The sequence below is a fragment of the Cydia amplana genome, chromosome 21, assembly GCF_948474715.1.
Source record: "Cydia amplana chromosome 21, ilCydAmpl1.1, whole genome shotgun sequence".
NCBI classification, from domain to species: Eukaryota; Metazoa; Arthropoda; class Insecta; order Lepidoptera; family Tortricidae; genus Cydia; species Cydia amplana.
In genome coordinates, this window is record NC_086089.1 from 7,992,081 (window position 1) to 8,014,896 (window position 22,816).

At 39.4% G+C, this 22,816-nt stretch overlaps 2 protein-coding genes across 2 annotated transcripts in view; one reads left to right on the top strand and one right to left on the bottom strand.

The window, feature by feature from the left end:
- Positions 1-14,217, top strand: part of LOC134657874 (MTOR-associated protein MEAK7) — a 40,070-nt gene extending 25,853 nt beyond the window's left edge. Inside the window, exons 9-10 of the mRNA XM_063513455.1 lie at positions 137-322; positions 14,004-14,217. Of these exons, the coding sequence (XP_063369525.1) occupies positions 137-322; positions 14,004-14,114 (297 nt within the window). The 3' untranslated portion in view covers positions 14,115-14,217. The remainder of the gene's footprint in view (positions 1-136; positions 323-14,003) is intronic.
- Positions 14,218-20,677: 6,460 nt separating this feature from the next.
- Positions 20,678-22,752, bottom strand: LOC134658199 (zinc finger protein 69-like). The gene is made up of 6 exons (XM_063513808.1): positions 22,741-22,752; positions 22,505-22,641; positions 22,346-22,456; positions 22,030-22,158; positions 21,713-21,841; positions 20,678-21,152 (listed from the first exon to the last, which is right to left on the bottom strand). Exons 1-6 carry the CDS (start codon positions 22,750-22,752, stop codon positions 20,678-20,680), a joined length of 993 nt encoding a protein of 330 aa, XP_063369878.1.
- Between the last annotated feature and the right edge of the window lie 64 nt (positions 22,753-22,816).

Consider the following 22,816-nt stretch of genomic DNA (forward strand, 5'->3'; position numbering starts at 1 on the left):
CCATTTTTACATGTCTCTGTTTGGCCCGATGGTTGACTGGTAGAGAATGCCATCAGGCATTAAATTCGCCATTTGTACATTATTTTTGTGCAATAAAGTTTTAAATACCTAAATAAATAAAACTTTCTATCCACAGTTGATGGGAGGCCAATTCAACTTCGGCGCCATCTGGATCCCCGCAGATCCATTCGGAGAAGGGTCCTCCTCAGAATCCTGTACCACTTACCGCGGCTACAAGCGGCTCAGCAAAGAAAAAGACTTCCGTATAAGTAGTATCGAAGTTTGGGCTGTGGGCGACAAACCCGAAAGCGACAAGGAATTGGTGAGCCTCTTACAAACTTCTTATCCCCTGGTACATTTTCTTAAGAGACGACGCTATGACGACTCGCCTGTGACACCCTTGGAGCTGCAAGCGTACATAGGCTATGCTAACCGCTTACCGGACTGTATACTTGTTTGCCACCGACGTCAAAAAAAGGTACGGTTACAAAAAAGAAACCACTTACGGATCTACTTTATTCCCATTCGAAGAGGGGTCTTCCGAATTTTGTACAGTAGTTATCAGAAATATCATAGCGCCCGAGGTGTTCATAAATATCTGAACAAAGCTTTTATTATCACAAGATTAAAGTGCATGCGACTTAGCTCACAGTACCTAAAGTTTTAAATCACTTAATTTCTTTGAAAGGATATATAAGACGTATTTGAAACCTTGGCTGACTTTATGTATATAAAGTTTTAAACCATAATGTATTGTTTGTCATATTATCATTATAGGTAATCATAAAACTGAAACCGTTAACATTTCAGGATTTTCGTTAGGTTATCCTATAGGTAGGTTAGGTTAGGTTTGTTTTATGGCAATCCTGAAAAGTGACGCGTTTCTGAACTAAATCAATTATGACTAACGAAAATGCGGGCGAACAATACATTATGGCTTAAAACTATTTGGGAAACAATAGAGACCCGTGAATTTCCTACCATAGTCCTTAAAGTACAGTTAGAATTTTTTTGACATGTCCAAATGTTTCTGAAAAGGATTCCCTACCATTCGGATATGTAAAGGGTAGTAGTATTTTACGTTTTTAGGGTTCCGTAGCCAAATGGCATAAAACGGAACCCTTATAGATTCGTCATGTCTGTCTGTCTGTCCGTCCGTCTGTCCGTCCGTATGTCACAGCCAGTTTTTTCCGAAACTATAAGAACTATACTGTTGAAATTTGGTAAGTAGATGTATTCTGTGAACCGCATTAAGATTTTCACACAAAAATAGAAAAAAAAACAATACATTTTGGGTGTTCCCCATACTGTAAACTGAAACTCAAAACATTTTTTTTTCATCAAACCCATACGTGTGGGGTATCTATGGAAAGGTCTTCAAAAATGATATTGAGGTTTCTAATATCATTTTTTTTCTAAACTGAATAGTTTGCGCGAGAGACACTTCCAAAGTGGTAAAATGTGTGTCCCCCTCCCCCCCTGTAACTTCTAAATTAAGAGAATGATAAAACTAAAAATAGTACATTATTGTCGAGGTTCGGAAGTAGCTACTTGCAGGCTGAGGATTCGTTTTAAACGGACGACCTTGGGAGTCCGTTTAATTGAATCCGAAGCCAGCAAGTAGCCTTCCAGCCGAGTCATATATAGTGCTTTTCTCAAAAATGGTGCAAGAAATAGAAATATTTTACAGAACTTACAGAAGCAACGTTCTAATTTTCACAGAAAAAATACAACCATTAAAAAAAATTGCTTGCCACCTTTAAAAAAAAAAGAAGTGTATTTTTCTGCTTAAAATACGCCAACCTATTTGAGACACCTAAATAGTGGCGGTACCAACATTAAGCCTGTAACAGACTATCGCACCGCACCGCGACCTTGGAGCGTCGCACCCATAAGTGAGAGCGAGAAACAGATATCTCTTTCTCGCTCTCACTTATGGGTGCGACGCTCCAAGGTCGCGGTGCGGTGCGATAGTCTGTTATAGGCTTTATAATAATAAGTGCTGATCATCTGTTTGGCTGTTTAAGGGACCTATGCCTTCATTTGATATGGCCATTTAAAGTTTTAAAAAGTTTGGAACTCGTTAAATAATGGGATTTGTATGCGACATTGCAGTCCCGAAATCGAGACTGCAATGTTTTTAACTTTTTAATTTTTTGAATGACCGTAAACTACGCACTTCGCGACCAATTTTTTAACCGGCAACGTCGACTTTGCCGTCCATTTTGGAGAAAAAATATATGATGTACATTACCATGCAAACTTTCACCGAAAATTGGTTTGAACGAGATCTAGTACTTAAGTAGTTTTTTTTAATACGTCATAAAGCCCCTAAATACGGAACCCTTCATGGGCGAGTCCGACTCGCACTTGGCCGCTTTTGTAACCTCTCTTAAACAACGGTTGCATAAAATACTATTTTAACATGTCCAAATGTTTCTGAAAAGCATTCCCTACCATTCGGACCTTCACCCTCCTGATAGTTTCGATTAGAGATGCCCCGAATAGTGGTTTTGGCCGAATACCGAATATTCGGCCACTCTCTCGGCCGAATACCGAATATTCGGCCACTCTCTCGGCCGAATACCGAATATTCGGCGACCGAATATTCGGCATGAGATGCGAACATTGTGAGTCACAATTATTATGAAAACTGTTCGCCAACAAAGCACAACGTTTGCTAAGATATATTTTTTGTAAAACAGAACTAATGAATGTAGTTAGAGTCAATCAAATCACACCCATGATAAAAATAAAATATGTATTATGACATTCAACAAATGCTTTAAAAAAGGGTCTTCCTATTTAACAACAGTTTAACAACTTTCCAATAATACTTTTTAAATACTAAATATACCAATTCTTTTGTATTTTTGTTTTGTAATTTTTCTTTTTAGTTAGCGGCAACAGATATTCGGTATTCGGCCGAATAGTAGGCAACATTCGGCCGAATACCGAATATTCGGCAAAGTGGTTGAATAGGCCGAATACCGAATAGTTGCCGAATATTTCTGGCATCTCTAGTTTCGATCCCATACCATCCGTAACCTCTATCCCTTCCGTTCCCCCTAGGACTCCGAATCGGCCTCCAACCCGTCGCATCACAGCGTCCTGGAGTCCCACAAGGCGGACCACGGTTTCCTTGAGCTCATAAGAAAACCTTCAGTGGTTTAACCTTTGAACGTCATACGAACAAGTCACTCACACGCCAACATTACGGGCGTATATAAACTTTATTTCATATACAGGAGGCCGATTTTTTAATTTCGACCGCTCGATTTCGAGTGTATTTCTTTCAATAATATCTCCACTACTAGGCATTTAAATTCTACTAATAGAATTGAAAACGTGAGGTCAATACCACTAGATTCCCAATTTCTATCGCTCGTATTTCAAAAACTAGCATTTTGCCGTTTCCCACCAATTTTCGAGTGACGAAATCGAGCGATAGAAATTCAAGAATCGCCCCCCTGCGGGCTTAGCACGGGCGTATCATATTGCACGTGGTATGATACGTTGTCTTCTAACGTTATTGGTAAATTTGTCATATCGCTGAGCATGGCCCCGAGCTACGATAAGCCTACCACGTCGATATTGAATAAAGTTATCGACTATCATACGATAGTGACCACGACTGTCTATGCGTAGAGCTTATGAAAAATCTATTCAATGGCTGCCCTTATTCATATGTCGGACGTGTGTCGGACATAGTTTGAACATGAATAGTCAATTTTATTACTACACTTCCAAATTGAAAAGTGTTTAAATGAGTGACAGCTTTATACAAATTGACCTACATTATAACATGCACGGATAATCGTGTTTGACAATTGAGTCAATTGACAATAATTTGACATTGACAAGCATCGCGTACGCGCGTGATCAGTGAAAATATCAGAATACAAACCAAGTTGAAGAAAAATACTGATTTGCTGTGAAATCTAAAGAAAATGCCACGCATAATGTAAGTTTCTCTAAAAACCAATAATTTATTTACAGAAAAAGTTATAATTCGTTTGATCATAACTGATTTTGTCATGAATATGTTTTTCAGTCGATTCTTTGACGCAGAAGAAAATGCTAGCAAAATATATAACTCAGCATCCCCTGTTCGCTTACAGGGAGTACAGGGAGGACCATGAGCCTCTCGGAAGCCAGAGATAAGTGCAGTGCTGCATACAAGTTCTATGAGAGCACGATCCGTACAGATCAGTGGCATCAGTGGCAGCAGGCATGGAAGTCGGTAAGTACTATGCTAATAATTAATACAGATCAACCTCATCTCAAACTAAGCAAAGTTTGTAGTATGGACACAAGAAACATCCATAACTTAGCATTACTTAAAACATTCAGTGCCAGCGCGAGCTACGCGCTACGAGTGTAGCCGATAACACGGGAAAAACCGTATGTAGCAAAAAGCGCCTACGAACAGTGAACTCCCCTAGTGAGTCGCTGGCAGTTAATGTGTTAATGTTTGTTGTTTATCTTGTTGATATTAGCCCAAATCCAGTTTCTAACTACCGTTGCAGGTAGGGTCATCAAGTCATCACTGAATACAATTTAGCTGTTAAATGTGTCAATTATCTATAAATTCTATTTTTATTGTCAGACTTGTCGTTAATTGAGCTGCAAAGTTAGAAAAATCAATGTGGCAGCAACCCAGGCTCCGCTAGCAGTGAGCGGTAACTCAACCAATTACCGGGAGAACTGGCTTGTCTAAAATGGATCCAGAAGAATCAAGGATTGGAGATGTAAGTACACCTTTCTTAAACTAAAATCATGAAGAGTTTATTGTGCCATTTAAAACTATTGACACTGATCTTCTACTATGACTATGTTCTACTAAGTGACAAAAGTTTGTTAAAAACTGTTCTATGACTACTATAATTGCATGAAGTTGTCATGGCAACAATGGATGTTGTAAAAGTTGATCCAACTGTAGATTAATTACCTAACTAGAAAGTTCTAGTTTGTTATACTTGTTTTTGGTAAACTAGAGTTAACAACATTGAAAGATACACTACTAAACTACCAATTGACATTTTTTTCACACTGCAGAAAAAGGTCATAATGATTGTAACAACAATTAAAAACTTTGGAACCCGTAGACCTCACTTTCAAAATTGTTTTTTTACCCTGTCTGAATATTGTAGAAGCTGGTTTTGTATGTAAGAATTCAAGTGTATTGACAAAAGAAAAACACCACCACACTTTGTGCCATGAATCTAAGACATAAGGATAAAATATTATTAATATTTAATTTTTATGTACAGTCTAACTGCACAGGTAAAAAGGCATTCGACTGCAGTTTCCAAACCGGCTTTACCTGTGCAGTTGAACTGTACAGTGTACATGCTAAACTGCGCAGGCATAGCCTAGTGTGTATTGCCAGCAGTTTAATTGAAAGATTTAAGTAGGTACTCTTATTTTAAATGTTTTCATTTGCAATACCCTAAGTGGTTTGATTGTATACGTGACAATGGGAAGAATTATGATTTTAGCAGCCTATGTATGTAGGTATGTATGTATGTGTGTGGGTATGTTTGTGTCGTGTATTACCCTAGCATAAAAGCTTAACTACTGAGACAAATATTGTTGAATAAGATGTTCATTGGTATGTTTTTATGCCGCAGGTGGCATAGACTACACTTTAATACATAATAGGTACTCTTTAATAAAATAATAATAACAAAAATGCTTTAAATAACGGATTAATAGTTACTGGAACAAAATTTATTTTATTTTCAGTCGAAACGAAATCGGACCAATGAAACTATAAAATCCCCCTGACTTAAAAACGACAGCTTTCTAAAAATGACATTAATTTCTTATAATTTGCAAATGAACCTCTGTACTAGCCTGCGCCACTATAGAATCATGACCTCATCTAATCTATTTGTTTCTGTTTCAGTCATAACATATTGGAGGACACTCAAGTTATCGAGGACACGATAGAAATTAACTAAAATCTGCAGCCTCAATTATTTAATGACTTATTTAGAAAAGGGATAGTCATAATATTTAGCTATAGAACGAGAGAGTGCGCCAAAAAAAAGTTCTGACTTTCTGCCTGGAACACACTTCTCAGCAGGCACGTCCATGCATTTCGAAGTCAATAGTAAAAGTGTTTATTTGTTAAGCATATGTAGGTGAAACTATTACAGTGGTATTTAAAAGGTTTTTTCTAACAAACCTTTAAGTTGCAATGTATGTATCAAGTACATATTACAAGATAAATTAGACCCCACGTCTCTTTATTCGATTGAGCTAAAACTTAATATACATTATTTAAGTTGGGTGATAACTGATAACGCAATATTATGGTACCACCGAATATCTGATGATGGACGCAGGATGTGGGCAAAGAAACTCTTTGATATATATAAAGCAACCTAATTTGTGTTTGGGTTTCTTAGAAATTGTTTTTATGAGTAGGTATTAATTGCCTGTTAAGGCCCCAGTACACAATGCGCCATTCTGGGGGACGCATTTATGCGTTAGAGGGAGCAAGTGATATTGCTATCTCATTCTACCGCATGGCTGCGTCCCTTGGTTTGGCCGGCGATGGCCCATTGTGTACAGGGGCCTTTATAGTCGGCAATAAAAACTTTTATCAAAAATATCATTTTTATTTGACAAGATATGTACTTACCACCTTATTCATAAAACTTTACGGACCTGATTTAGTTAAATAATTTTTTATCCCTTTCTTTCAAATACATAAGGGAGCCGGTCTACCTAGCTTTATTTGACGTTCATAAGCGCATTGTAATTATGCCTACTTGAATAAACTATCTTTTATCTTATCTTTATCTAAGTCAAAATGACAGATAAAGACAAACGATTCATAGCTAATTCAGGGCAGTAACACTTTTATGAATAATGCCACTAGGCTAAGCGTATTATGAGACGCAGGCGACGCAGTTCATGCAGCGCAGCACAGAGCAGATTTTGTAAAGTATGGAACGTCCTTACTCTGGAGTGTGCGTACCTAAAGGACGTTCTATACTTTACAAAAATCGCTCTGTGCTGCGCTGCGTGACCTACGTCGCCTGCGTCTCAGCATACGCTTAAGTTTCCGTCACACAGGCGCGTTTCCCGGGCGGGGCGTGAGCGTTTTATATGTAAAAGCGGCGCGCCCCGCTAACGCCCCGCCCGGAAAACGCGCCTGTGTGACGAAGCCTTTAGCCTTACGGCTTGGCCATGACATTGCTCGACTGGCTTCGGCTAAGGCGACAACCATAGGTTGTAGCGAGACACAGCGATCGGACCTTTCGTTCCCATCTAGCCTTCCCTGCCTTAGCCGGAGCCAGTCGCGCAATGTGGCCAACGCGTTAGTATTTTTATAGTTTACCCCGCGACATCATTAGTAGTTTGTTTCAGTTCTTATAAATTGAAATATATGTCATACACTAAAGATAAAGTGATCAAGTCCACCGGTGGCCAAGGCTGGAAACGAGGCAGGGTACGCGGCTAACGTCCCAAATTCTCTTATGTAAGTACATATATATGTTTTGACGACCGGTCTGGTCTAATGGGTAGTCACCCTGCCTGTGAAGCCGCGGTCCTGGTTCGAATCCCGGTAAGGGCATTAATTTGTGTGATGAGCACAGATATTTGTTCCCGAGTCATGGATGTTTTCTATGTATTTAAGTATTTGTATATTATATATATTAGTCTAAGAGCTAGCCACGGAAATAGGTACTTATGCAATTTATAGAGCAACGAAATCCCTCTAGTTAGTGGGCCATACTATCATTATTAATTAATCCAGCATGGCAGCAGTTCAGCGGTGGGTGTGTGAGTGGATGGGCAACAAAGGGGTTGTAAAATGATATCATAGCTAATTATATATTTAATTCAAATATAACAATGCCAGGCGTTTTATTTGGGGGAATAGTAGTGTCAGGTGATGAAAGTACACAAACCACTTGAGCGCCTGCAGGAAGACCATGAGCAAATTCCACCTGACTCACAATTGCTTCACGCATAGTTGTATATGTCTTCTACTTTTTCTTAACACATACCTAGGCGTAATCGAACAGAGTAGTACTATTATTTATTTTGTGACAGAGTACAAAAAGTACGATTGCGAAAAGTACGAGTGGATTATATACGTAAAGCAAAAACGCCTGGCATTGTTATATTTGAATTAAATACATAATTAGCTATAATATCACACCAAACACAGAGCTCTATAAATTGCACACCTTCAGTTGATTTTACAACTCCGTTGTTGCTCAACCACTCTCACACCCACCGCTGAACTGCTGCCAGGCGACCGGATTAATTAATAATGATAGTATGGCACACTAACTAGAGGGATTACGTTGCTCTATAAATTGCATAAGTACCTATTTCCGTGGCTAACTCTCCGGTTATATCGTTGTCTGAGTACTCTGAGTGTGTCTGAGACCAAAACACTTTTTCCCTTTTCAGGTCATTACTATGTATACCTATACATTACGGCCCTCGCTCCGAGCCGTTCCTGGTGCAAAAGCTGCCCATAGTAATCCAGCGTTGAAAAGTTGCTAGCATCATGGGCACTTTCGCACCGGGGACGACAATTAATGATTTGTTTGTATACCATAATTTAATGTGAAAATAAACTTGGTTTATCTTTTTGGCAATAGTTGTGTTATTTACCCATTTATAATATTCTCTCCAGCAGCACAGAGCCGATATTGTTAAGAGCCCATCAACGTGCACACTAGCGCCACTGCTAAATAATCGTGATTATTTCAAATTAACGTCAGGTATTTAAAAAAGGGGGCCGCTACGTACTGTATTTTGTATTTGGGGCATTATCTATGAAAAGGGACCTTATTGTCGATGGCGCTTACATCGCGCGGCATTATATTTATATCGGAGCATCTTTAATAATGACGTAAGCGCCATCGACAATAAGGTCCCTTTTCATAGATTCCGTCACATTTAAGTACCTCTTGAATACATCAAACTAGTTTTTATGTTGCTGGATTCTTCAATCTATGCGTCCAAAGTTAAAACGGCCGTTTTTGTTTTAAGTTCATAGATCGGCGAATCCAGCAACATAAAACTAGTTTGATGTATTCAAAAGTTACTTTAATACTATGTAGATACAATACGTAGCGGCCCCCTTTAAAAAAATCTTTCGTTAAATTTAAATTATCACGATTATTTAGCAGTGGCGCTAGTGTGCACGTTGACGGGCTCTTAACTTACCTAGTAAACATAGAAGACTGACAACAGTGCCAACGCCGCGAGAATATTGACATTGTTGTTAATGGATTTAACATAGTTTTTTAAAATTTAACATTAATTATTAGAGTATTAAACTCTGTCTGACCGTAGTTATAGTTACTAAAGTAGGTAGACTTATAGCATAATAGAGCATTTAGGAATATTCTTATTTAACCTTTTGACCGCCACAGACTAACTAGATGCGTCTTTAAATAAGAACGTGCTTAAAATGCTTTAATTATACTATAGTGTATATATATGAAAGTCGGATTAAATACGTTTAGAAGCTATAAGTAGTAACAGTGACAGATTTTGTACGCTAAAATGAAAAATAAGAATAAGCGACACCTACATGCGGGGAATGCTGTTTTGTATGAAGATTGACCATAGAAAAATAGGTAAATAGATGAGGTAGGTATTTGTGTGATAGTAAAACATAGTTGGTTATAGGCGAAATAAGTATTTATTAAGCTGGCTCGCACGCGCACATTCTCAAGAGCCCATCAACGTGCACACTAGCGCCACTGCTAAATAATCATGATTATTTCAATTTAACGAAAGATATTTAAAAAAGGGGGGCCGCTACGTACTGTATCTTGTATTAAAGTACCTTGTGAATATATCAAACTAGTTTCTATGTTGCTGAATTCGTCAATCTATAAACTCAAAACAAAAACGGCCGTTTTAACTTGGACGCATAGATTGACGAATCCAGCAACATAGAAACTAGTTTGATGTACGAGTATTCAAAAGGTACTTTAATACAAGATACAATGCGTAGCAGCCCCCTTTTTTAAATATATTTCGTTAAATTGAAATAATCACGATTACTTAGCAGTGGCGCTAGTGTGCAGGTTGATGGGCTCTTAACAACAGCCGGTTTTGTGCATGATGCTTAGGAAGTCCTCGGGGAGCGCCTTCCTTAATTTCCCCCTGTATCCACGAGAAGTTTTCTGGAAGAAAAATAAGGAAATAAGTAACAGCAGGTTCATGTGGCAGCTATGAATGAAATATTTTCACATGAGTGCAGGCTATTTGCACCCAAAATATAGCTACTAGTAACTAATCGACGGGAACGACCATTTCGGGGAATAATATCCATTGGTTTTTATATATATTATCCGCTAGTTTTTATATATATGTATTATCCATTGGAGTCTCGTGAAGAGCAATATGAACGCTTACTGATGCACACCAAAAATATGAAAGTTAAGTTTTGTCCTAGACTCGAGGTTGCTGCTTGCTGCGCATTCCGCTAGTCATCAAGCAATAGGCCTGTATTATTTTTTTTGAATAAAAATATGACTAAGTATGTTTGTCAACAATGCAGCACATTAGAACTAGAACTGGATGCCTTAGTTAAACCTTAAATGCATTCCCAGATTATGATATGATATGATTTATTTATCTCACAATATACAATTTCACTTAAAATTACACATGGTAGATTTTCAGGAATTTATATTGTGATTGTCAGTTTTTTTCACATAATGAATAATTGAATATGAAGAATAACAGTATGTATCCTAGACCCAGTAACTACTTAACATAACTATCAAACAATAGTTACCTATCTCATTGCACAATACAGCTACACTCATACTTATTCAAAAAAGTTACTAAGACACGCCTAGTGGAACGTCACAGTTTTTTATGTCTAGTAAGTACTTAATTCAGTGCTCAAGAGAACTTACCTTCTGTGTGCAAGTTGCTCGAGAAAGATATTGACTTACAGTAGTCTGGCCAATGGACAAGCCATCATCTTGACTAGTCCCGCGTTGGTAGTTGCCATCAGCTACCAGTATTACAGCTAATACTGTTAAAACCTAAAACAAATAAGAACATAGATGTAATATTTGTACCTAGGTAAGTAGACTTTCCCCTTTAGGTTAGGATATGAATGTTGAGGTAAAAAGTGGCTTAAATAAGTAACCTCTGTTAGTAAGTATAAGATTGTGCAACAGAATATCTTAACATACTAATTTTTACAATTATAATATGAGATAGTATTTAAGAGTTTAGTAGCATTGTCATTGAGACGCCTGTCTTACATGGAATACATATTAACTTTAAAGAAACACTACAATTTTATTAAGCTTTACCTTTAAGGTGTTTTGGTAATCCATCACCGTTTTGAGACTCTGCGTTAAGTTCGGCACATAAATGCACTGCACACTCCTTACACTCTGTAAATATGCCGAAACTCTTCGTCTGGCATATCAAACGGGTTGCAAGCGTTTCTTAAAGCTATGCACGAGATTTTTCGACGCTTTGTTTCTTCAACAGCAGCCGCGAGTAGGAATAATAAAATTTGACTTCCCTGCAAACAAAATATTGACTATATTATATAAAGCGGAACATTGTAACTAATAACTCTCAATATAATCATAGAAAAACGGATATTTACCTGTAATTTGTATTTGTAATAGGTTTATTCACTAGTTTTGCTTTCACGACAAGGCTTATCGTCACCTAAGAAGCACTTAGATAAAATTAACTAAGTTGAACTGTCAAAATGGGATAATATGTCAAATTATCCAACCCCCATGTTATGCAAATTGTCTTCTGTCATCTACCGCTGTCAAATGTGGATAACTCCATATATCGTCTGCTACCATAGTATGCATGATATAATCGTCGGTAACTAACGTTTTATTCACATATTTTATACCATATTGCGTGATAACTGCTACCGTGCTAAGCCCACTGGACTATTTCTAACGATGTACTTAGAGCAAATATATGGACCTATTTTTATTTTGTTGTCGATTTTTTTTCATCAGTTTTTTGATAAATTTGGTGGTTATATAGAGTTCCCTATTCTGTAGGTACCTACATAATAAGCACGGTTTCACCGTATATCCTAAAAAGTCTTCCATCTTTCCAATAGCAATTAGCATATCCGCAATGAAGGGACATTCCATACAAGTGTTGGGTTTACATAATCACGATTATTTAGCAGTGGCGCTAGTGTGCACGTTGATGGGCTCTTAAAGAGTAGTAGCAAAGAGAATTTGAAATAGAGGCGGATTGTCAAAGTAAATTATGTAACCACAGTAAATCTGTAGTGCGACTAATAATGACGCATTTCGGTGTAAGGCCTGAGTGGACGCTCGAGTTGGGCGTGCAGCGGGGCGGGGCGTGCGGCGTGCATGTTAAACAAATGCAAGCGTATAGGAGCGGCCTTAGTGCACGCTGCTCACATCACGCGTGAGCCCACAGCCACGCTGCACGCCCCGCCGAACGCTCCGCTTCGAGCGTCCACTCAGGCCGTACACTAGCGTTTTTAGCGCTGTAGGTGCGACTAATAATGACGAATTTAGGTGTTCTTGGCGTTCAAAAGGTTAAACATTTTCGGTTTATGATCAGGGCTGGGTACTTGCAAGACTGAATATTATGCGGAATTCGTATAGAAATGGAAGATCGAAAGGAAATTTGCTACTTATGTGACCTTGGTATTTTATAATTTATTGGATTTTTTATTTAGACTATTAGCAAATCAACATTGTAAAATGATTGCAAATTCTTCTACTACACAAAGAAATAACAAATATACTTTGTTAAGCCATTTCCGTCAGTAGAAAAGAGTGATCCTCGCGATCCAAGGGTTCCATACATTAAGTCCGATTCACGCTTGACTTCACATTTCTAATATGTTTTCCTGTCATCTATAGGTAAAGAACTATTTTGTGTATTTTTTTCAAAATTTTAGACCCAGTAGTTACGGTGATAAGGGTGGGGGGGGGGGTAGGGGGGGAATGGTAATTTTTTTGCCTATTTTCTTGAATAACTGCTAAACTCTTTATCCTAAAATTATAAAAAATATATATTTGAGATTCTTCCAATGAGCTATTTCATTTGATATGTAAGACGGTATAGTTTCAAAAACTTTATTTTTTAATTTTCTCATTTACCCCTCAAAAATGGCCTCCATATTTAAAATTCATTTATTTACGTTATACGTCCATCTTTGGGTCACAAACTTACATATGTGTGCCAAATTTCAACTTAATTGATCCAGTAGTTTCGGAGAAAATAGGCTGTGACAGACGGACTGACAGACATACGCACGAGTGATCCTATTAGGGTTCCGTTTTTTTCCTTTTGAGGTACGAAACCCTAAAAAGTAGACGCAAAGGGTTATCGACTTATCGTCCCATTGAAAAATTGAATTTCGCGCCTTTTTCTACTGACAAACTTGTTTGACCGGCTATAGTAAAATACGAGTATGTACAGGTTCATTCATGACAGCCGGCACGAATGGAATGAACGAAACTTTCATTGTATGAGTGACACCTGTATACGTATACAGTCAACGCCACCATTCTATTGGTTAACGTGATACACACAGATATTTCCATTCACTCATTCATTCCATTCGTGCCACTTGTGAATCGACCTTGTACCAATGTGTAGTTTGGCCCAGGGGCCCGTTTCTCAAAAGCTTGTAACTTGTAATACAAGAGGAAGTCCCTTTCTAACAAAAGCTGTCAAAAAATGAGAGTTGCAAGCTTTTGAGAGCCCCAGGACTGTCTAATTTCAAACATAGACAGGGGGAATCATACTGTCTTTGTCTTACGCTAGTACTAGCACCCAAAATAAAGGTATGGGTATATTTATCTTTGTTGTTACTGATTGATAAGTTGTGTTTGCCAGACTATATATTGTATGTAGTCGCAGTTTTGATAACTCACTTAGATGAGATTAGATTAATATACTTAGATTTGTATAAAGTATATATTCGTATGAGACATAATATATATGAGATATATTTTTTTTAGGGCGAACGTGACGTTAGCATCCTAGACACAAACCCAGAAGCGAAGGCGATCCTCGAGATGGCTGGCAAGACTCGACACAGCGACGGCGTACGCGAGCCGCCGCCATTATAATGCACCTTATCGGTTAGGTAATAAGGTACATTTCCGTTCGAAAACTAACTCTGGAAATATCAAGTAAGCGATTGCATACGCGAGTCTGTTTTACAATGCACCTTATTGGTTAGGTAATAAGGTACATTTCCGTTTAAAATTTACTTTGGAAAGAGAAAGCGATGGCATACGCTAGTCGCTTTTATAATGCACCTTATCGGTTAGGTAATAAGGTATCTTTCCGTTTGATAATGAAGCAGTGGAAATAATAATCAGCTATCGATGAGTATTCAGAAAAATGAACGATGTTTAATGTAATGAACCTTACTGGATAGTTATTAAGGTGCATTTCCTTTAAATTATTATATGCGTTCCCTATCCTCCTTAGTCCCAGAATCGTTAGCCTTAGTTTCGTTTTTGAATTTGGAACCTTGACTTATTTTAATCAAAAGTTATATTTACGTTTTGGAATAAAGCCTTTATAAGGGCCCCTGGGACTCAGGAGGTTAAGTGTACGGCCTGAGTGCACGCTCGAGTTGGGCGTGCAGCGGGGCGGGGTGTGCGGCGTGCATGTTAAACAAATGCAAGCGTATAGGAGCGGCCTTAGTGCACGCTGCTCACATCACGCGTGAGCCCACAGCCACGCTGCACGCCCCGCCGAACGAGCGTCCACTCAGGCCTTACACTAAGAGTCGGACAGTGACGGTGCATATGAGCCGCCGTCATTATAATGCGCTTTATTTAATAGGTAATAAGGTAAATTTCCGTTCGACAGAACCGAAAGAGATGTCACTATTTTGAGGTTATCATTCTGTAAAGCACATTACTTAAAAATGGTCTCTGTATTTTGATAAAAACTTAGGTTAAAAATATGAACCTAATATCCTATGACCCATTTTCCTATGTCTAGTCGCTTAAAGCATTATTTGTAAAAAATATCGGTAGATGTAGTAAACGTGGCTGGTCCCAATTTTTATAAAAAATTGCAACGCACAATTTGGTAATATGCAAATTTCATAATATTGGTAGAATAGAATTTGTGAAAGTTTTCAGGCTTCTAAATAATCATTATCATCAATCATATTGTAGTTCATTAAAATAGCAAGCTTAGTAAGCTTTTCGAAAGAAAAAAGTGTTTCACTCGAATATGAGAATTAAAGTTAAGTTTCCTATAAAGATTAATTTTGTTAAATCAAAAAATCGAATGTAAAATAATAGTAGTAATATACATGATCTGGTGGATTTAGTGATTTGCTTAATATAAAATTATTTATTTTAATACATTTATTTCTATCTATTTTGTAATATATATTTCTAGTTATTAATAATTTAACGAAAAATATTTTGGTTGTGTTTAATTTTTTCATTATTTAAGATATTTGTCTGTCAACCATCCATGTATTAATGTGTGTGTTGTTGGCAATAAAATGTGCTTATAATAATTAGGTGCCTTGTATGTAAACTGTTTAAATGTATGTGCACCAAACGAATCTATGTATAGGTGAACCAGGATCTATTGAGGGTGCACCATGTTGCGGAATTTCACTGGAAATAATTTTTTCATACTACACTGAATTGTCACCCTACACATGAGAATAACAGCGCCCTCTTGACAATTATCATATATTACTGGTCAGGCTATAACACCAAAATAGTAATTTTCTTTGTAAACAAGAGCGTTGTACCTATGGATCTTTTATAATCGAGTTTTCTACGATTTTAGTCCACATCCATACTTAATATTATAAATGCGAAAGTGTGTCTGTCTGTTACCTCTTCACGCTTAAACCGCTGAACCGATTTAGTTGAAATTTGGCATAGAGATAGTTTGAGTCCCGGGGAAGGACATAAGATCCCTGAAGAGAGTGCAAATGCAGGGGGGTGGAAGGTGGAATTGAAAGAGTTAATGAATTGCCTAATATTAATTGAATTAAGCAATGCGCAAATTTAATGATTGCTATCATCTTTATCTAGGCGCTATACTTACTTTAGCTGCTGTCACTAACTCCACGCAGACGAAGTCGCGGGCAAAAGCTAGTCTCTAAATATCTCTGAAACTAATTATATCAAATTTGGAATAGTATACTTGGTCAAGCAGATCTTGTCAGTAGAAAAAGGTGGCAAATTTGTAAAATGTAGGCGCGAAGGGATATCGTCCCATAGAACATTTCGCGCCTTTTTTACTGACAAAATTTGCTTGACCAAGTATAATAAACAAGAATTAACCCACACGCATACTATACTGCACGCATTGAATGAAGATTCCTATTACAGTTCCAAGACACTTTTGGATGGGCTTAATTAAAGAAAAATGTTTTCATCGTATTTTTATGACTTTAGCCTTCTAACCTCCTAAGGCCCAAGCTCCTACCTATAGTACTTATTCCGTCCCATGAAATTCAAGTTTTATGTGTATTGGAACAGAGTTGCATTTGCTTTGTTTCGTACAATTTTCAAACAAAACAAAATCAACTCTATTCCCTGCAGTATAGGTTCAAATGTCAGTGGCAAATGTTGGATTTTTCATTTGTATGGCCTTAGGAGGTAATATTACATTTTTAAATAAATTAATGTGCTATAACTTCCAAAATATGTCGACAAACATTCTATGTGACATCTGCTCCATATAAAAAATGAATTGTCATAATAGGGATCATCATTAGACGCGTGAATAGGGTTACCAGACGTCAGGAATTTCCTGTCATGTCAGGAATTTTGGCCGTTTGTCAGGAATGCGGCCGGAATACGAAAATGTCAGGAATTTTAGCGAATTAACAATATAAACTGTTTATACGACAGCGGTTTCACTCACTTGAATTTTTAGTCGCTATTGGTGACATGTTTCGGGCCCTTCGGGGGTCCATCCTCAGGCTCGAGTGCAATTCAAGTGGGTTGAGTGCGATTCAAGTGAGTGAAACCGTTGTCGTATAAACAGTTTAAAATATGTCTCTCGAAAGTTTAATATCGATAATTAACAATATGTACCTAAAAAGGTACTTTATTAAAATTTACTTATCAAATAAGGAATTTTGTCAGGAAATTCCAAATTTGGATCTGGTAACCCTACGGGTGCTACGGGCGAGGTATAAGGGATTTGACGGTAGTGATGATTCCAAACTAGTGTCGACATGTTTCAAAATGTATTTATAATGATAGATTTTATGCCGCTGCTGTATACTTGTTGGGTCTCTATTGTTTCCCAAAATATTTTAAGTCATAATGTATTGTTTGCCCGCATTTTCGTTAGTCATCGTTTATTTGGTTCAGAAACGCGTCGCTTTTCAGAATTGCCATAAAACTAACCTAACCTAATCTAACCTTTCTATAGGATAACCTAACGAAAATCCTGAAGAGTTAACGGTTTCAGTTTTATGACTAATGATAATATGACAAACAATACATTATGACTTAAAACTTTATGGAAAACAATGTGACCCCATACTTGCTACTTAACATTTAATTTTGTATCTGAAATGCTGTAAAAATAGTTTTTTTCCTTAATCAAAGATAATTTTAGTGTAAAATTTAATAAGGATAATTACTGTGTTATACTAGTCAGCATACTTAAGTACAGTCGCGACCTGAATCATATCCGAACATCATTTCATTTTCGCTGATTGTTCAATATTTTAAATGACTGTACTAAAATTGTATTTTTAAAGACTAGTCACTTCGAGTGAGAGTAAGTGTAAGTGTAAGGCCTGAGTGGACGCTTGAGTTGGGCGTGCAGCGGGGCGGGGGGTGCGGCGTGCATGTTAAACAAATGCAAGCGTATAGGAGCGGCCTTAGTGCACGCTACTCACATCACGCGTGAGCCCACAGCCACGCTGCACGCCCCGCCGAACGAGCGTCCACTCAGGCCTTACACTTAAGGCCTGAGTGGACGCTCGAAGAGTAAGGAGATGTTTTATTAAATATCAAGTGCCAATGTTTACTAGTTTTATTATAGTGTACAGTCGCCATCAGATATATCAGATCGGCCAAGGTGCTCACAAATATCTGTACACGTATTGTCAAGGTGTTAGTGTGTTTTAAGATATTTTTGAGCACCTCGGCTGCTCCGACATATCTGGGCACCAAACCGACTGTCATAGTTAAAATTTTTGGATTAGGAAGTTTCATACTGCTTTAAAGTTGATCAGTCCGTCAAGTCGATATTGTACAGTCAGCAGCAGAAGTTGCTAAGCGGGCGAAGTGTTCAAAATTACCTTGTCACGCTCTTATAAGTGTAAGGCCTGAGTGGACGCTCGAGTTGGGCGTGCAGCGGGGCGGGGCGTGCGGCGTGCATGTTAAACAAATGCAAACGTATAGGAGCGGCCTTAGTGCACGCTGCTCACATCACGCGTGAGCCCACAGCCACGCTGCATGCCCCGCCGAACGCTCCGCTTCGAGCGTCCACTCAGTAGGCCTTACACTAAGTTTTGTTACAAATAATATTCTTCCGGATACAACCATTTCATCAGAAGTAAACTTAAAAAAAAATTAGGTAGTTATATTTAAAAAAACTGTGGAAGTTCCACATAGTATACTTAGATATATATTTATTTACTGTTCTTTAATATTAAAATGCAAGCCAAATCTTATGAATGTCGTGTGCCGATATGTGGACGCTTAAAATATGTTTAAAAACAGTCGCTTAAGGTGTACAAATTGTATTTACTTATTTAATTTATTGAAATAAATAATATTTAATAAATAAAATTCGAGTTTCATTATCGACGTTAGCAATCACATACTACCGAACTGATTTTTATAAACACATTCATTGCCACCCAGCCAAACAAGACATCCGCGCCAGGCCACAACAATTTCGTCATATGTGACGTTATCTATAAAAAGGGGCCTTATTGTAGATGGCGCTTACGCCATTATTAACGATGCTCCGATATAAATACAATGCCGCGCGATGCTGTGCGGCGTAAGCACCATCGACAATAAGGTCCCTTTTCATAGATAATGCCCCATATAATACCAGGATCCCGACTATCGGGTCGTCCGGCCTGGGAACGAAATCATAAAATATCCGATAAGTAAGGGTTTTCGGCACTGAATGTGGCTTGTTTCAGCAAGTGTATGATGGCCCTGGTTTTCGACGTGATAGCACGCCAAATCTACCTCTGAAACGCGCGGTGCCAAAGCGATGTGTGCTGCCAATACGTCCATAATCGCGTCCATCATACGTTTAACCTTTTGGACGCCATTGACCGATATATCCGCACCGTAGGTTCAACGCCAAAGACCGATTAATCGGTCACAGACCACAGAGCCACATTGACCTACGTGCATATACATAAAGTTCAACTTCAGTTTTGACACTTCAATGATGTGGCGTCTGAGTGACAGCTTTTGTGTTTGACACGGCGTGGAAAGAGGCAGTGTGGATATAGGGGTTCCGCAGGGGTCGTCGCTTGCAAACCTATGCTTCCTCTTACAGGTCAACGACTGGATGCTGTAGAAGGAAATATGTTTATTTTTGCTGACGACGCATGTGACGTCCTAATTGCAAAAGATATTGACACTCCAGAACAACTGATTACTAGTGACGTACACAAATTACTTAATTGGTTCTCTGTCAACGGGCTAGTCTTAAACGTGACAAAAACTCAGGTGCTCCATTTTAACTTAGGTGGCCGACCTCCGAGACCCCTCGCCGTCGTGGCTAATGAAACCGTTCTCCCACAAGTATAATACGCAGTTTTTAGGCGTAACGATCGATTCGGCTTTAAAATGGGATACACAAATTTAAAATATTTGTAATAAGTTTTCAGGAGTCTGCTACGCTCTAAAACGTCTGTCTCTCATACTTCCGCAGGCACAGGTACGAAATAGCAACTTTGCACTATTCCATTCGGTTCTTAACTATAGTCTCGAGTTGTGGGGACTTGCTGCTGACTGGCGCCGCGCGTTCGTGCTCCAGAAGCGGGCGGTACGGACAATAGCTCGCGCACCTCCTGGCTCACCGGCTCGGCAGCTGTTTATATCTCTAAACATAATGACAATTCCGTCACAATACATTTTCAATGTTGCAAAATTCGTAAGGACTAACATAAATCACTTCCCATTAAGGCCCGACAATCTGCGATGTTTGAGAGACAGACAAAGGGGCAAACTAACTACAACAAAATGCAAACTAACCAAGTCTGCCAAAACCAGCTATGTAATCGGTCCGAAAATATACAATGCTATCCCAAATGACATACAAAACATAGAAAATAATAACTCATTTTATAGGAAATTAAAGAAATGGCTAATTAATAATGCTTTTTATGATATTCGAGAATTCTGTGACATTTAATTTAAATTGAGTTTACTTTAGTTTAAGTTTTAAATGTATGGCTATTTCTTATTCTAGTTAACCTGACATTGTATAATTTGTTTTAAAGTAAACTTTGCTCATTATGTTATCAATAATGGAAAATGTAATTAAGAATAAGTGTTAATTTAATCTTATCTGTAAGTACCTACAATGTTTTGACGTGTAATGTATCCGTGCATATACGAAATAAAGAAATATGAAATATGAAAAGGTTAATTAGTTTTTGCAATGAAAAAATATATTAAATAATACTACTTTAATATACCACTTAATTTACATTACGCCTTATACATAAATCTATAGGCTCATCACATTCTTCTTTAATCCCTATGCTAGAACATGCTAATTTCTGCCCCTGACTCTTCAAACCCAACTTCGGCTTACACAACTCCAATTTCAGACTAGACTCCTCAAAATTCAGTTTAGCTTGGGCTTTTGAAAGACTGACCTTCGATTTACATTTAAAAAAATCAATATTTTGACCAAAGTTTTTCACCTTCAACACACCGTTGACTTCAAAATTACTTAATGCCTTGTAAAGTTCAGTTTGTCCAAGATCTTTAGACTTAACGATTTCCATGGACTGTTGACTGTCCATATTAAACTGTGACTCAATGTCTTGGCTGGACTGAATGTCTTGGTTAGCCTGTACCGGTTTGGGTTCAAGAGTCCCGTGTCGAAATACGCTTCCATACATTGGAACGGGTGGTTCAGCGTTCTTGGTTGAGTTCTTTTGGTGCATCCTGAAAGAAAATAATTTCCGACTTTCTTGTCACAGTGAAAATAGTATGAGGTCTTTAGCGACTTTCATATTGATTGTCACTGTGACAAGGTACAAAATGGGTCGGTTCGTGCTGAAAGTTCTATGAATTGAAGGGAAATTCCTTTTCTTGTCGCCTCCGCGCGCTGTTGCACGTCCAGAGCCTACTGTTTTAAATATCTACACATACATACATATTAATTATATGTAGGTATATTCATAACAGCTGGCATGAGATTAGTCCTGTTAAAATTATCAAGCAAAACGCGCCAGCTTTCTCGAATCTACCTTTAAATGATGGAGCAAACTTCAAGGGTAACGCACCCGCCGGTAAAACATCGCTAAGGTTGGCTACACTGTTAGCAATGGCATATACTTTATCGTGGTGGTATCACAGCCGGCATCAGTTCGGTGGCGGTTCAGATAGCGGCCCTGGCTGAACGCCTTGCCGCATTCTGCGCACCGCCACTGCCATGTGTGGTGGCCGCGGGTGCGCTGGTGGGCGAGGTTTGACCTGGAGTACTGCAGTACAGAACAACTCACTTGTACTTCCAGCAGGCATCAGCTCGGTGGCGGTCGAGATAGCGGCCCTGGCTGAACGCCTTGCCGCATTCTGCGCACCGCCACTGCCATGTGTGGTGGCCGCGGGTGCGCTGGTGGGCGAGGTTTGACCTGGAGTACTGCAGTACAGAACAACTCACTTGTACTTCCAGCAGGCATCAGCTCGGTGGCGGTCGAGATAGCGGCCCTGGCTGAACGCCTTGCCGCATTCTGCGCACCGCCACTGCCATTGTGTGGTGGCCGCGGGTGCGCTGGTGGGCGAGGTTTGACCTGGAGTACTGCAGTACAGAACAACTCACTTGTACTTCCAGCAGGCATCAGCTCGGTGGCGGTCGAGATAGCGGCCCTGGCTGAACGCCTTGCCGCATTCTGCGCACCGCCACTGCCATGTGTGGTGGCCGCGGGTGCGCTGGTGGGCGAGGTTTGACCTGGAGTACTGCAGTACAGAACAACTCACTTGTACTTCCAGCAGGCATCAGCTCGGTGGCGGTCGAGATAGCGGCCCTGGCTGAACGCCTTGCCGCATTCTGCGCACCGCCACTGCCATGTGTGGTGGCCGCGGGTGCGCTGGTGGGCGAGGTTTGACCTGGAGTACTGCAGTACAGAACAACTCACTTGTACTTCCAGCAGGCATCAGCTCGGTGGCGGTCGAGATAGCGGCCCTGGCTGAACGCCTTGCCGCATTCTGCGCACCGCCACTGCCATTGTGTGGTGGCCGCGGGTGCGCTGGTGGGCGAGGTTTGACCTGGAGTACTGCAGTACAGAACAACTCACTTGTACTTCCAGCAGGCATCAGCTCGGTGGCGGTCTAGATAGCGGCCCTGGCTGAACGCTTTGCCGCATTCGGCGCACAGCCACTGCCATGTGTGGTGGCCGCGGGTGCGCTGGTGGGCGAGGTTTGACCTGGAGTACTGCAGTACAGAACAACTCACTTGTACTTCCAGCAGGCATCAGCTCGGTGGCGGTCGAGATAGCGGCCCTGGCTGAACGCCTTGCCGCATTCTGCGCACCGCCACTGCCATGTGTGGTGGCCGCGGGTGCGCTGGTGGGCGAGGTTTGACCTGGAGTACTGCAGTACAGAACAAC

Coding starts and splice junctions, on each gene's coding strand:
- LOC134658199 (XM_063513808.1), bottom strand. Junction 22,159..22,345: donor GATGCCTGCTGGAAGTACAA/GTGAGTTGTTCT, acceptor GCAGTACTCCAG/GTCAAACCTCGCCCACCAGC. Junction 21,842..22,029: donor GATGCCTGCTGGAAGTACAA/GTGAGTTGTTCT, acceptor GCAGTACTCCAG/GTCAAACCTCGCCCACCAGC.